Consider the following 16,642-nt stretch of genomic DNA (forward strand, 5'->3'; position numbering starts at 1 on the left):
CTCACTCACTGAATATGTTTCTAGATACAAATACCATCCACAACTTCACTCTCAATTTATATCTCCAGCTGTGTCTTCTCCCTTGATTTCAGGTTTCATATATCTACATTCCCGCTTGACATCTCCACTTAGAAATCTAATTGACATTTAATCTCAAAAAGTGGGAGAGCTCAACTTTTTCACCACCTCCTCCTTCAACATGCACTTCTCACCCCATCCCGCTGCTCAGCCACACAGATCTTCTCTCCTTCACTTCCCATCTCATCTATGAGCAACCCCTGCAGATTCGACCTTCACATGTATCCAGAACCAGACCTCAGCTTACTGCCTCCTTCCTGCTCTCATCGGAGCCAGCTCTAGTTCCCCCCACACCGATATTTTAGCCCTGGCTGCTTCTTCACATCATTTTTGTCTCCTTAAATTAGATTCTTTTTTTTTTTTTTTAAGATTTTGTATTTCTTCATGAGAGCACAGAGAGAGGCAGAGACATAGGCAGAGGGAGATTCAGGCTCCCCTCTGGGAGCCCAATGCAGGACTCAATCCCAGACCCGCGGGATCATGCCCTGAGCCGAAAGCAGACAGTCTTCAACCACTGAGCCACCCTGGTGTCTCTCCTTAAATTATATTCTTGCAGTTGAAATGATTCCATTAAAATGCAAGTCAGGTTGTATTACTTCACTATTAAAGTAACCTGTGATGGTTCACTTGGAAGAAAATCCAAATTCCTTTGGAATGGACCGCTGAGCTCTGTGTGGTCTGTTTTCCCTGCTAGCATCTCCCCTCAGCCCCCACCTCCCTGCCACACCACGCTCTTTCCTTGTTTACGCCACCTCAGCTTTGCTGGCTGCCTTGCTTTTCCGTGAATATTCCAGAGCTATCACTTCTCTCCCCCTGAACAGAGGGTATTTGTTCCCTTGGGTATTTGCATGGCCCACTTCCTCATCCATCCCAATCTCCCCTCCCCTGGGAGGGCTCCTCTGACCACTAATCCTATTGGTATGTGTGGTGTGATCACCTTCCCAACTTGGATGGTCCCATACCCAAATTTGGTATAGTGGCTTAGACTTATGATACTGTACATACACCAAGAGAATAGGGCTTGCTGTGGAGAGCAGGGGAGGGTCCCAAGCATATCCAAAGGTGACTTCAGAAAGCCATGGAAAGAGACAAGTTCGGCTCATATTTTGACAAGGAGGAGGCATCAGGGCAAGTGGTCTTGTACATGTGAGGTTGTTTGTGTACTTTGAACTTCTGTTGCTGCCAAAGGCAGGAGCACTGAATGTTCTCATCAGCTTGCCCAGATGTGGAGGGTGGGGGGCAGACGGAGAGGGAAATGCTAGAGCCGGAGGGCTAGCAGCAGTCAGACATCAAGAATGAAGTCACATTCTATTACAGTGTTTATCTCATAGGCTTCTTTCACTGCTTAATTTTTCTTTTTTTTTTTTTAAGATTTCCTGTATTTATTCATGAGAGACACAGAGAGAGAAGCAGAGACATAGGCAGAGGGAGAAGCAGGATTCCCAAGGGGAGCCCAATGCGGGATTCAATCCCAGGACCTTGGGATCACGACCAAAGGCAAATGCTCAATCACTAAGCCACCCAGGTGCCCCCACTGCTTAATTTTTCTTTAGAGAACTTATTACCCTATTACAGATTTTATCTATAATTATTCTTCATTCTCTCCTGACCTCCCCCTTCTGCTATTATTTCCTGCTCCAGGAATGCAGGGAGTTTATCTTCTTCACCTATAGTTACACCCTCAGTGCTGCCAATGGTACCTGACACATAAAAGGTGCTCAATAAAAATCTGTTGAATTATTTTTTAAAAAGAAAGTAACAAATGCAAAGAGCCTCATTGCTGGGATACTTATGTGCTCACGATCAGCATAATCTTTCCCTAGTCCTGGACCTGCACGAGAAGCTCAGTTGTAATCAGAAAGCCACGTTCCTGGGGTGGGGTAAGGGCTGGAGGACAGAACTCACACGGAAGGAGTTTGGATAGATCAAAAGTTTGCATCCTTGCATGGAGGGAGTCAGACCATTGCTGTGTCCAGCTCACTGTAGAAATTATCTTGGTCATGGGCCCCTGCATTTTTCAGAACATTTCATTAATAAGTTATGTTACTTGTGGCTCAGGTGACCCTTACTCTGGGTTTCCAGATCAACCTCCCTTTACTTCTACACAGCCCCCCTTTTTTTTTCATCCAGCTTTGCACTGTCATTCAGGTTCAAGGCAAACCTTGCATAGACTCCTGGAGTCAGTCATCCTCAAACAAGGCGATCTGGAAATAACTCTGGCCTGCAACGTGGCTTTCCCTCCACTGTGAGTTCCCCTGAGGGCTGCCAGAATAGAAAACACTTGTTCAGAAGAAGTGGCCTGTAAATGGCAGTCCCTCTCACTATTCTATCTAGAAGAGGAGTTTGAAATAAGCCCACATTGTGGTTGCTTTCTGCTGTTAACACTTGAGATCACAGAGTTCTTTTCATGCTATTATTTATGCCTTAAAATGATTTGTTGAACTGAGGGCTGGTGTCTCTGAAACCATGGCCTGCCCAGACTCAGCCTGGAGAGGCCACATGGCAAAGGCTTTTGGAAGCTGGAGCCCGTCAAGTTAGTGAGGCAGGTCTCTCCTTTTATTTATTTATTTATTTATTTATTTATTTATTTATTTATTTATTTATTTTATTTATTTTTTTTTTTTTAGGTCTCTCCTTTTAAATACTCTCCAGGCCTTTCTCAGGAGAGGCCTCCACCCTGTCTGCTCCCCCAACCCCCCAACCACCACCATTCCTTTCCTGCTCCAGTATAAGGAAGTCTGCTCTTGGGACACCTGGGTGGCTCAGTTGCTTAAGCGTCTACCTTTGGCTCGGGTCATGATCCCAGGGTCCTGGGATCAAGCCCTAAGTTGAGCCCTGAGTTGGAAAGTGGGGGGGTGGTCCCTGCTCAGTGGGGAGGCTGCCTCTCCCTTTGCCCTTCCCCCTGCTTGTGCATGCTCTCTTTCTCAATACATAAAATCTTTTAAGAATAAAAAAAAAGAAAGTCTGCTATTTTACGCTTTTTTTTTTTTTGGCCTCGGGATTCTTTGACAGTCTGTTTGCATTTAGTGTTACTTTGTATCCGTTCTGTAACACCCAGTTGGCTTGCTGCCCTTTTTTTTTTCCAGCCTGTAATATTGGAGCATCTGTGAAGGCAGCAAACTGTTGGAATATAGTTCTCATTACATGAAATGTGTTGGTGTGACCCGTGTGCATGTGTAATTACCAGCAGGTTTTAGAAAATTAAAGGTCTTATAAAGAGAGTCAAGATGGAAGAATCATAATCCCTAGCATGTGTTGTTACACGTTTCAGATGATCCTTTAGGAATTAGACCATACTTGTGTTTTGCACATTAAGCAGCCATTTACCCGAGGCTGAAAGCAAAATGATTCGCCCTTTCGTTTTCACTGTTAATTTCTATTTCTTTTCTGTGTCTCCATCTATCAACAAACACTCTCTGCTTCTGAGAAATCAAGGTTGATGCAAAATTACCTGTGTTGAAGCAGAACCTTCAGACGTTCGCTTTCCATAGGCATAGAAAGAGGCACTTAGCTTGGATGCGATTTAGATTTGCTGGGTAGGATTCAGCCCATGTTCTGGAAGAAAAAGACTTTGTTTCTAGGAGGGCATTGTTAGAGGCCTGCCCACTCCAGCAAGTGATTAAATAAATATAAGGCTCAGTAGGATGGAGCTGTAGCTTAACCACTGCCTGGCATGTAGCAGCTCACCCTACACTGCGGGAAAGGGCTCCTCGAGATCGCTTTGATGAGACTGGAACCTCGGTCCGCCGGATGGCATCCTGTACTGGTCTGGTCACATCAGTTGGACACGGTGTGTCCAACTTGATATGGGTACAAAAGGAAACTCAAGACCCTGGGACCCCTATTAGAAGGTCTGACTCATTCGGCAGATTTCCTTTTAAATTTCAAATGGGATTTTTTTTAAATTTTTATTTATTTATGATAGTCACACACAGAGAGAGAGAGAGGCAAAGACACAGGCAGAGGGAGAAGCAGGCTCCATGCACCGGGAGCCTGACGTGGAATTCGATCCCGGGTCTCCAGGATCACACCCTGGGCCAAAGGCAGGCGCCAAACCTCTACGCCACCCAGGGATCCCTCAAATGGGATTTTAAGTGGCTGGAGAAAACCAATGAGTACTTCCCGTGTACTGTAAAATGGCCTACTCTCTGCGTGTGTGCGAGTCTATAAATATTTAAGCACCAACTATTGAACTAGAAACACATATTTTGATCGCTTCCTATTACTAAAATCTTAGGGAAATACTTGGAAAAATAGAACGTGGGCTTTGGGGGGTTTTGAGCTGGTTTTTTCTGTCCTCGCCTTCTTTCTTTCCCTCCCTCCCTCCCTCTTGGTCTCCTTCTTTCTAGGACTTGCCTTCCCTGCCCCCTGCCTCCCTTCCACGGATATGCTGTGAGCACCCCTCGTGCACCCGGCACTGTCCAGGCAACGGAGCACCGCGGAGGAGAGAACGGCCCCTGCCTACACGCACTCTTGCACTCTCGTTTTAATGAGTCCACATTCTGTCGCTTGTCTAGTTCGCGTCTGTGACCTTGGACCTGAACTTCACTGTCCCAGTGTGCAACATGAGGATAACGCATCTTATTTTATAGGGTTGTCACGGTGATTAAAAGGAGATAATACAGTAACCTGAACACATCCACTCCTTTTGCTTCTGCTGATTTGACTGTAGACATGTCTTTGTTTCCTGTCCCCACGCCCTGTGGATTTCTGCATTTGTCACCCTTCCTCTGTTTCTACCTTACCTGTGTTTCCTTGTTTGCTTCTTGGTTTGGTTTGCTTGTATCTCTTTCTGTGGGTCCCAATCCCTGTGTCTCTGTATTTGTGTGTCTCTGTGTGTGCGTCTTTCTTTCTTCAAGTCTGTGTCTCTGGTCTAGGTGATCTTTTTGTTGTTGTTGTTTTACTTTCTCTCTCTCTCTCCCTCTGTGCATGGGGGGGGGGGAGGGAGAGATCCTGTGTGTGAGGAGGAAAGAGAGGGAGGGTGAGCGGGAGAGAGCAAGCACCCCTCCTGGGCATGGGCCTTTGCCTCTGCATCTCAGCATGGGGGTCTCCGTGTCTCTGTGAATATGATGCACGTTGCATTCCTGCATCACATCCATGAGTGGGTGTGAGCATCTCCCTGCATCACTTGGAGTTTCTCCTTGTTTCCTCCCTCATAGGGTCTCTCCCTGCCTCTGAATATGTCAGTCTTTGTCTTTGTCATCATACATCTCTGTTTCACTCTTTGTCCCTTTCTGTTTTGTTTATACTCTCTCCCTCCCCCCATGTCTCTCCCCTTCCCGTCTCTCTCCACTCTCTTGCTCTGTATGTCTCTCTTGCTTTTCTTCTCTGTGGGTCTCTCTCACTTTCTTTCACTTTTGCCTGTCTTTCCTCCTTTCTGTGTGTCTCTGCTTCTCTCCATGTATTCTCTATCTCTGTCTCATCTTTAATTCTCTGCCAGTCTGTGTCTTCTTTCTCTTCTGCATGTATATATGTAGGTCTTAAGTATTCCTTCATTCATCTAATTGTACTTATGCATACTCTCCTCATTCCATTTCCGATGCAGCTTAGATATCTAGTGATATTTAAGCAGTACGTTCATGCCTCAGGGAGAGCTAAAAGGAATAAGAATTTCTTCTGAGAAGGTTTGAAGGAACTTACGGACAGCTAAAGGGATTTTTTTTCTTCCTTCCTTCCTTCCTTCCTTCCTTCCTTCCTTCCTTCCTTCCTTCCTTCCTTCCTTCCTTCCACACCTAGCACCTACCCAATGCACGACTGGAACTCACAACCATGAGATCGAGACCTGAGCTGAGATCAAGAGTCAGACACTCAGCCAGCACTTCAAGCATCCTGAAGGGGATTTTTTTTTTTTAATTTTAGGGGGGAGTTATAAAAATTTGGTTGTGTTTTAGATGATGTACCACCAGTTTCTGAACAATTTCAAAACAGACACATATAAACCTAATATAATAAGCAACCCTCAGACCAACCTCCCAATTTCCATATATTCCAGGATCACTTTTTAAAACTCCCATTGCCAGTCCTGATTATGTTTTTTTCTCACATTTGCCATTCTGCTGACCCACCTTTTCCACTTCATACTGCTGCCAACTCCCAGTCCATCATGCCAGTGGGCACCAGATTAATGTAGTTATTACATCAGGCTCTGCTTGATGCTCTCCTCTGGCTTCCAGTCATCTCCCACAGCTTCACATCACTAGCTGGATAAAAGACCCATCTGATCAAAATTTTGCCCACTGACCAAATGCTCAATTGCATGAGAAGCTACTCACCCCCTTTACAAATAAAACCAGTTCCCAGTTATTTCCAGTGAGATAAAGCCCATTTTAAGAAAGAAACATAAAATGAGTGTACATGGGCATCTGGATGAAGAATTTTAATGGATCAATATTTGTAGAACCAGTGTAACATCCAGTGAAACCAGATGATACTTGGCTTGTCTTAACATTAGGAAGCTGTGGCGCTTTTTTCTTTCTTTACAATTTAGGACAAAGGTCAGCAAAAGCACAGATTAATATATTATTTTAGGCTTTATGGATCATGCTTCTCTGTCACAGATATTTAATTCTCTATTACAAAAGCAGCAAGAGATAGTCCATATAAATAGATGTGGTGCTATTCTAATAAAACTTTATTCACAAAAACAGAAAGTAGACTGAATCTGGCCCCTATTTTGCTAACCCTTGATTTAGACCTTATGAGAACATCTTATTGTATGTGTGTTTTAGGTAAATTTTCCATTCTTGTGCAAACTACTTTTTAAAAACTTTTGTTTATTTCTCTCTCTCTCTCTTTCCTTCTTTTTGTATATGTATATACATATAAGTGTGTGTGTATGCCAAAAATAACTGTCTTTTGGACTTGCTACAGGTTTTATATAATTTTAAAATTATTTTTTAAAGATTTTATTTATTTATTTATTTGAGACAGAGATAGAGAGAGAGAGCATGAGTAGGGGAGAGGAAAAAGCCAACTTCCTCTTGAGCAGGGAAGCCTGATATGGGGCTGGATCCCAGGACCCTGAGATCATGACTTGAGGCAAAGGCAAATGCTTAACCGGCTGAGCTACCCAGGTGCCCTGTGTTTATTTTTATAATTAAATATATTATTCTCTCATTTTGTTAGTATTTCTACCTAATTTGTGATTTAAAATCTCCTTTTCCATCCAATAGCAAAAAAATCAATAGACAATTTTCTTCTTTATATTTAACTATTATGTTCATCTAGAATTAACTTTGTGAGAAAAGCATAACTTTTAAAATTTCATGTAATGATTTGTCTCATTTATAGCCAATTCAGATTTCACAAAATTTAGTTTACAATTTATTCAGCTTTACTTATCCAAAGGCTTGCAAATAGAAGGTCCTCCATTAATAAAAGTCTAAAATTTTACAGACATCTTTAAACTGAATCAGTACATGCACACAAAATACTTTTAAACAATTCTCTAAATATTCCTTTAAAAGAAAACTGAAAATACAAACCTAAGCACTCCTGAAAGAATGAAATATAAAGGACATAATTGATGTGAGTGATGTAAATTATAGTTGTTTTACAGTTTACTGAGATAATTACCTAAAGTTGTCAATAATATCATTCAGATTTTTGTTTCCTTTATTCAAATAATAAATAATGAATCAGTTCATCTTTCCTCATACCCCTCAAAGCATGATCTTCTGGATTTGTTTTAAAGGGAAAGATCAGTGACACCTGAGTGGCTCATTCAGTTAAGGATCTGACTCTTGATTTAGGCTCAGGTCATGATTTTAGGGTTCTGGGATGGAGCCCCACCATGGAATCCATGCTCAGCAGGGACTCTGCTTGAGGATTTTTTCCCTGGTTTCTCTCTCTCTCTCTCTCTCTCAAATAAATTTTAAAAATTAAATAAAAAAGAAGGCCATAGAAAAAAAGATGTCTTGAGGGTTAAAAAAGTGAAATTGATATTTTTAGATAAAAGCCTTACCCTAGTATTGATAATTCGATTTTCTCTATCAATTGAATCATTTTTGGGTGAATATTTACCCTTATTCGGTAAGCTTCTATAGCTGTAGCACACACAGGTTAGAGTCTATGGAGTTTGGTTTATAAACCACCTTCTTATTGTTTTCTGGAGTGTGCCAACACATTTTATAAATAATGATACTTGCTGAAACTCCTCTCTGACCTGGAAAGTATCCAAGAGTTATACCATATAAAAGATTGTTCTCTGTTCAAGCAAAATAAATCCTAAGATTTGTGCCACTACTGTTTTATACAGAGAAATGGCAGCAGAAAATTCAAGAACTAGTTCTGTAGCAGGTAGGCAATATCCAACATGCCCGTAGGAGGTGCGAACCAGTTCAGAACTGCTACTCTGTTTTGGAAGGAGCTGCTCTTATCAGAGTAAGGTTTTTGTGGTTTTTTTTCTGTCTGCAGAATGTTTATCGTTAATTCTCTTGATGTGGGGCTAAGGAAATCAGCAAGTTGGAGTCTTATTTTAGGTATTTCCATGCTCTTATTTGCCTTGGTTTTTTTTCATTCAATTTTTATTCTCTTAAATAAGGACTTCTATAGTTTAAAAACTCAAATAGTCCTCTAAACAGTAACCGCCTGCTATCAATACCTGATCTCTAGAGGTAGACACCCTTAGTTATTTAAAGGGATTTGTGGTTGTTGTGTAGTCACATATTTCTCAATCAAATATGTAACTATTTCTGGGTGTTTCAGTTTTAAGTGTCAGCTACCTGCTTCCTACTCACATATTCACATACATATTATTGCTTCTCTCTCTTTGGCACAAATATGATTATTTTAAAATGTGTTGATAATCATTTTTAAGTTATTATAAAGAAATTATAATATGTACATTTTATTCACAGCTGCAGCACATCATGTAATTAAAATATAATTACAGCTTGACTGTTTCAACTTTTCATTTCCAGTAATTGCCTTTTAAAAAATTTAGCTTTCTAAATGCTTAATGAATTAGGGAGTGTCTAAAGGAATCAATACAAAATACTCTCAAGTTCTCCTTCACAGCTGAAATTTCTCAATTTGACTGAATAGCACTTGGAGTATTTTTAAGTAATTTAACTTATTTTTTTCTTGAAGACTATCCCCCTGGATAGCTTCAAGATCACTCACTGTCCCACCATGTATGGACAGTATTCGGATTTCTGTCACTCAGAATTAGTTTTGCTCTGAGCTCAGAGTAGAAGGGTTTAAAGATCTCACCATTTAGTATTCATACTTCTATGTAACACTCCTGTTTTCATTAGGTTCCTCAACCCAAACTGGTGTCTATGTGGATGGACATCTCCAGAGAGTTAGTTTCCAGTGTTTGGCTAATGCATAGTGAGGGCAGATGTCCAGATACCTTGTCAGTGTTGGAGTCTCTAAGGGTACAGGAACTTCTTAAAAATTTTCAACCAAGCCTTCTGCCTTCCTTATTCTTTGTGTTGTTTCCATAACACCTCAGACCATTTATTGTGTCCCCACCTCAGGCTTTGATGCCAGCCTTTTCCGCTCACATGGCTATCGCCTGTTTGCTTTCCAGTTTCCAAAATTACTTTGCACTCACATTCTCTCTGTTCTTGAGAATTAATAGGTTAAAATCTTTCCTTTAAGACTGAGGAGGAACTGAGATAAAGAATGTGACCAATTGATCATTTTGAATTACAAGTGTCAAGGACATTGTTTTCTCTTCTATGATTATTGCTAATGTATTATTTTTTCTTGTTAATTTTATAATAGCTTTGGTGAGGATAGGGGTGGCTCAGAGGGACTTATGGATTTACCATAACTATACTGATAGTATATACTTGCTCTAATTGATAGTATATTCTTAGTCTAATTTTTTAGTAGGATATAATTGACATTTAACATCATCTAAGTCCAAGGTGTATGACATGAGTTGATATTTGTATATATTGCAGATTGATCATCAACATAAGCCTAGTTAAGGTCCAACATTACACATAGTTATAAATTTCTTTTCCTTGTGGCAAAACTTAAGATTTACTTTCTTAGCAACTTTCAGATATTTAGCACAGCATTTTTAACTGTATTCACCATGCTGTATGTAACCTTCCCATGACTTATTCTGTTATCTGAAAGGTTGTACGTTTTGATCCCCTTTACCCATTTCATCCCCCACCCACTCCCTGCCTCTGTTCTTCTATATCTATGAGCTTTGGATTTGGAGAATTTGGGAAGGGGTTCTTTTTTATTTCACACATAAATGAGATCACATGGTCTTTGTCTTTCTCTGACTTATTTCGCTAAGCATAATACCCTCAAGGTCTATGTATGTTGTTGCAGATGGCAATATTTCTTGGCTGAATAACATCACACTGTCTGTGTGTACACGTGTGTGTGTGTGTGTGTGTGTGTGTGTGTACCACAATTTGTTTACCCATTCATCTGTCAATGGGCACTTAGGTTGTTTCTGTGTTTTGGCTACTGTATATAATGCTATAGTGAACATGAAGGTGCATATATCTTTGCTAATTAGCATTTTTATTTCCTTCACAGAAGTGCCCAGAAGTGGAATTGCTGGATTATATGGGGGGTTTTAGTTTTAATTTTTGGAGGAAACTCCTTTCTGTTTTCCACAGTAGCTGTACCAATTCACATTCCCACCCCATAGTGCAAGAGTTCCCTTTCCAAAACGTCTTTGCCAACACTTGTTATTTCTTATCTCTTTTAAAAATAGCATGTTTAGGGCAGCCCGGGTGGCGCAGCGGTTTGGCGCCGCCTGCAGCCTGGGGTGTGATCCTGGAGTCCCACATCGGGCTCCCTGCATGGAGCCTGCTTCTCCCTCCGCCTGTGTCTCTGCGTCTCTCTCTCGGTGTGTCTATGAATAAATAAATAAAATATTTTAAAAAGGAACAAGAATGTGGAAGATTTGCTCCATAATCTAAATCTGCTCCATAATAATTTAAAAAAATAAATAAATAAAATTTAAAAATAAAAATAGCATGTTTAGGGGTGTCTGGGTGGCTCAGGTGGTTGGTTAGGCGTCTGCCTTTGGCTCAGGTCATGATCTCAGTGTCCTGGGATCAAGCCCTACATCGGGCTCCCTGCTGAGGAGGGAGCCTGCTTCTCCCTTTCCTCCCTACTTGTGCTCTCTTGGTTGCTTGCTATGTCTATCTCTCTCTCTCTCAAATGAATAAATAAAATATTTGAAAAAAATAAAAATAGCCATTCTAACAGGTGTGAGGTTCTCATTTTTGATCAGTGTATAATTCATGTTACTTAACATAGTGCCTATTGAACATAGAATAAAATATATTTTCTTTTTTCTTTTAATTCTAAAGTATGAATCAGAAGTAAAGATGTGAGAATATTGTGCATTCAAAAATAATATTTACAAGTAGTTGCCATAATATTTGCAAGCCAAATATTACAAGGATTAGATGACCTTAATTTACTGTTTACCATATGCTAGGCCTTGAGTTTACCCTTGAAATGCAGTATATGGGTGAGATAGATGTTCTCAGTTTTGCAAGTGAAAAAACTGAGAATCAGAATGGTATTCAACCTTTTGTTCAAAGTTATATAGGTAATAAATAGTAGGGCTGAGAGTACAGACTCAAGTATATTTTATAATTTTTTTAAAGTAATGCTTTTTTCCCTGAAATATGCTTTCTGCCTTACCTGATCTCTATCAAAAAAAAGGCTTTCATGATCTGGAATGTAGGAAGATCTTTTTCCAGATATGGGGTAGTAAAAGCTGTATTACTTTAGGCCAATGTTAGTTTCATTAGCTATTGGACACGGTTCTGCAACAGAGTTAAACATAATTTTTTTACTTCCCTTCCATTATTGCATATGTGCAACTTACTTCTGGATATTTGCCATTTAGTTTACAAGTAATGAAAAAAAGAATGGAGAACTGGAATTAATAAATTACAAGTAAAACCTTGTCTTTAACAGAGAGAAGGAGAAAAGGATCATCAAGTGCGTTTGGCAGTTGGAAATGGTGTACGGAGTGATGTATGGAGGGAATTTTTGGACAGATTTGGAAATATTAAGATGTGTGAGCTTTATGGAGCTACTGAAGGAAACATTTGTTTTATGAATCACACTGGGAAAATAGGATCCATTGGGAGAACAAATTTCTTTTACAAAGTAAGTATAGTATTTTCTTTACAAAGGAAATATGAGGTCGGTTTACCTCTCTTCTAGACTTCCTGCTTGTAAATTATTGTAAATATTATTACTTTTCTTTTCTATTTTTTTTCTTTTATTTAGAAATGTTGAGAACTTCTATAAAGTCATGGCTCTAGGTGAACCATAGCTTAAAAAAACCTCAAGTATCTCCCATGTGTTCCTTTATAATGTGGGGATAATGATACCCAAGTCTTTTGTTCTGTTTTCAAATTTAATGATATGATGTGTAAATAGCAAGCAAAGTTTCTGATACATATTAATTTGACTCTTTCCATTTTTCCTGCATAATTTCAGTCCCATGTTTCTGCTTATACTTAATTTTTATATCATTCAAAAATTATGTATAGGCTTCTAATAAATCAAGATACCATTAAAATCTAAAAGCTACCCCCCAAAATCACTTACCTGGGAGTAAAAGACTTCCAACTGATAGCAGCCATAGAATCCAAAAGATTGCACAGAAGTCTAGAACTCCTTTGGAGAAAAGTGAAAGTGAAAAATAAAAGTGAAGGTAAAGAAAATATTCTCTAAATTTATATAGGAAAATGTTTATAACCTCAAGCAGAAATTAAAAACTCCAGAATCATAGTAAAATATTCTATTATAGTTCTTTCAGTATTTGATAGAACACACAAAAGAAGATCTTCAATGATAGAGAATATGCACTAAACAAATTATTTGAACTAATGGACATATATAGGATACTGCATCTAAAAACTGCAGAATATCCATTCTTTTCAAGCAGTTATAAAGCATTCACAAAGATTACTGGGCCACTTAGGGAATTCCAGCAAATTTCAGAGGATTGAATATGGATTGTGTTCTCCATCAGCAGTTTAATTAAGATAGAAATGAAATTTTAAATGACAGGTAGGTCATCTCCTATATATTTGAAAATAAAACATTTGTAAGTTTCCATGAGTCAACAAAAAAATCATAATTGAAAGTAAAAAACTATTTGAGACAGGGTGCCTGGGTAGCACAGTCAGTTGATTCTTGACTTTGGTTTAGGTCATGGTCTTGGGGTGTGGGATGGAGCCCCACGTTAAGCTCCATGCTTTGTGAAAAGTCTACTTGTCCCTCTCCCTCCCTCTCTGTTCCACCCTCCCCACTCCACCCCCTCGCTCATGCTCGTGCTCATGCTCTCTCTCTCTCAAATGAATAAAAAATAATAATAATAATAATAATTTGAACTGAGTCAAAATGAAATGTTCTATTTCAAAACTTTTGGATCTACATAAGAATGGATGAAAATTGGGGATCCCTGGGTGGCTCAGTGGTTTGGTGCCTGCCTTCAGCCCAGGGCGTGATCCTGGAGTCCCGGGATCAAGTTCCATATCAGGCTCCTTGCATGGGGCCTGCTTCTCCCTCTGCCTGTGTTTCTGCCTTTCTCTCTCTCTCTCTCTCTCATGAATAAATGAATAAAATCTTTAAAAAAAAAAAAAAGAATGGTTGAAAATTTATGAGCCCTATACCCATTTCTGGGGTTAAATTAAAAAGCAACTGAAATAAACTCAAAGAAAAAGAAGGAAGTAATTAAGAACATAAATTAAAGAAATACAAAATAAACATTTAGTGAGGAGGATCAGAAAAGATAAACACATAATTTTTTAAAAGTAAAGAAATAGACTCAAAGCTGGTATAAGTTGCTCTGATGTTTGGCACCTAGAGAAGATGCAAACTAATTTTATGATACACTCTTTGGGATTTTGAGGGTCTTATTGACATCTCAGAAATGCATCTGCATTCCAAAAAGTAATTTTGGGAAAGTAAGTGCTGATATTACTGAGCTTTACGTTCCTTACAGATAATTTTCTCAATTTGTTGCACTGGTTGAATTAAAACTTTGGTATTCATATTAAAACTCCTTAGTGAAGCTGAGTCATTCCCAAGTAATCATCCAACAGGAGGAGCACAATGAAAAAGATTTGTATTTAACATTACGGGCTTGACTTCATTATAATTTTATAATATCTTAAATTCCCTGTCAGACTGTGATACTGTCAATAAAGCAGGAAGTCATGATTGTCTCCAATCTATTTGGAAAACTTCTGATTTTCAACTTATTTTAGTATTTTTTTTCAGCTTGGAAATGAAAAAAAAATGTTCCTAGCATCATATGAATTCTACTCTATCTTTTCTCATTTCATGCATGTATTATTGTTTTGTTACATAGCAGGTCATCAGAAAAATTTGGGCCAATAACTTTTTTCATAGTCATGTGGGGAAATTTGATAAGTCTGTCTCTCAAAAATGTAAACCTAATGAAAGCTTCCACTTACTGTTTCAGAGGCAAATTAGCATCTAAACAGAGATAAGATATTAATAGAGAAGGAAAAAGATGAGGCATCAACACAGAGTTCCTGCATCCCAGATGTCCTTTTTGTGTGCTGTACTTACATTTAAGTGCATACAGCTGAAGGGATATGTATGTGTGCTATAATATAACACCCCCAGAGAAAACACTGTAAACAATTTGGTGACTGCATTTGAGAGACAAACCCAAGTAACAGTTACAGACTGGCTTCTCCTTTTCTGCCCTCGGGAACAATATAATTGGGAGGGAACAAACAAATCCCTAGAGGAAATAAAACTTGAAAAAAAAAGAGAAAATAAGTCTTAATAAAAGCTACCTGAAAAAAATGTAGATACACAACAAAATTATAAGCCCTCTAAAATGACCGAGGAATGTTTAGGAAAATAGTTTCCCATAGGTCCAAAAATTGCAATAATATTCTCTTTAAAAATAAGAGTTCAAAAGAAAGTACAAGGGAAATATAAATCAACAAATGGGGTGGAAAGTAGATAGACTCAGTTCAAGGGAAAAAAATAAAAAGGAAGAATGAAAGTATCACAAAGACAAATATATTACAGGCTGTAAATATTGTTAGGGACCAAGATGGAGGAGATTAAGGAGTCACACAAACCCAATAAAAAGAATTAAAAAAAATAAGAATATAAAATAAATTAGAAAGATAGATTTTGAAAACACAGGCAATCATCTGATACCTGCTAATTGGTGTTCCTGCAGGAAAAAAAAAATCAAAAAGAAAAAAAGTATCTGAAACTTGATAGAGAAAAACTTACTTAAATTAAAGACTTGAATCTTTAGCAAAAGAGCACACTGTGTTCCAGGAAAAAAAAATATATATATATAGAATGACCATCAGAAAGATATATGCTGGTAAAATTACTGAACATAAATTAAAGAACCTTAAGGAGAAAACAAAAGTTGCACAAAGTGTAGGGTGCAGATGGGAATCATTTCAGGCATCTCTCAAAACAAGAACAAAACACTCAATGCCAGAAAAAAAAAGGAAGGAAGGTATTCACCTAAGAATTTTACTTCTGACTCAGTTGTTCTTTGAGTAAAAAGACAGAAGAGGTGTCCTCAAAAGTTTGAGAAATCAGAGAAGATAATACTCATGTATTTATAAGAATGCAGTACTTCTTTATAAAATTCACTCAGTGAAACTGTCCAATCAACCTGAAAATAAAGCAGAATTTAGAAATAAAGAAATCGCCTTCAGTTAAAAGTTTTGATTGAGTCCATTTAAATACAGAAGATTGAACACCTCCAAATTATGTTTATAGATGGGATGGAAGTATCAATCCTGAAAATATAAAAATAATTACAGCACTAACAAAGATGGGAATTAGGTAGGAGGAGAGGAGGAAATATAAGTGCTAATTTTCTCATCTTTCATAGTAAGTCCTTAAGTACAATGTAAATAAAAGGATTTAATAAAAGGCTCCTTCACATTTCTATAAACTTTTTTATTATCTTAAAAGTAGGCATTTTTTTTTATGGACCAGGAAATTTAACCAGCTGTGAAGTTAGGCAATAATGCACACAAGACCACCCTCACGTCTGACAGGATTTGCCACTTTTGAAGTCCTACAACCCACCATGGGTTCTGTAATTCGCAAAGGGCTCAAAAAACTCACTGAAAGCTATTATGCTCATAATTACTGTTTATTACATCTAAAAGATGTAGATTAAAATCAGATGGAGGGAGAAGCAATAGGGCAGAATCAGGAGGGCACCAAATACAAGGCTTTTTAGGTGTCCTTACATATGGTGTCAGGATGGCATTACTCTCCTGGAACTGACATGTGACAATGTACATGGAGTACTGCCAGCAAGGGAAGCTCACCAGCCTCGGTGTCCAGTCTTCTTTGCAGCTCCGTTATTTGAATCTAGTTGGCTGCTTGTGCGGTTGACCTCTATCTCGAATACCTCAAGAGGTCAAGCTGGGAGACCCAAAGTCTCCATACGTCACATTATTTGGATGGCTCAGAGACACTAAATCTAAATCCTATGGTTACTATCTGGATGCCAAAAGCCCTTAGGCTAACACATATACTCCTGTTGGCCATAACACTGCAGAGGCATAGAGATTATCTCCCA

General features: G+C 38.7%; 1 protein-coding gene across 3 annotated transcripts in view; it reads left to right on the forward strand.

Moving 5' to 3' along the window:
- SLC27A6 (solute carrier family 27 member 6) overlaps nucleotides 1-16,642 on the forward strand; it is a 73,306-nt gene that overhangs the window by 36,197 nt on the left and 20,467 nt on the right. For 2 of the 3 annotated variants that reach the window (XR_012037841.1, XM_072840876.1), the window contains exon 5: nucleotides 11,995-12,189. The exons of the other annotated variant lie outside the window; for it this stretch is intronic. Coding sequence is in view for 1 of the 2 variants with exons in the window: in XM_072840876.1 (XP_072696977.1) it covers nucleotides 11,995-12,189 (195 nt within the window). In the remaining variant the exon portion in view is untranslated. The remainder of the gene's footprint in view (nucleotides 1-11,994; nucleotides 12,190-16,642) is intronic. 3 annotated transcript variants of the gene reach the window in all.

The sequence above is a fragment of the Canis lupus genome, chromosome 10 (assembly GCF_048164855.1).
Source record: "Canis lupus baileyi chromosome 10, mCanLup2.hap1, whole genome shotgun sequence".
NCBI classification, from domain to species: Eukaryota; Metazoa; Chordata; class Mammalia; order Carnivora; family Canidae; genus Canis; species Canis lupus.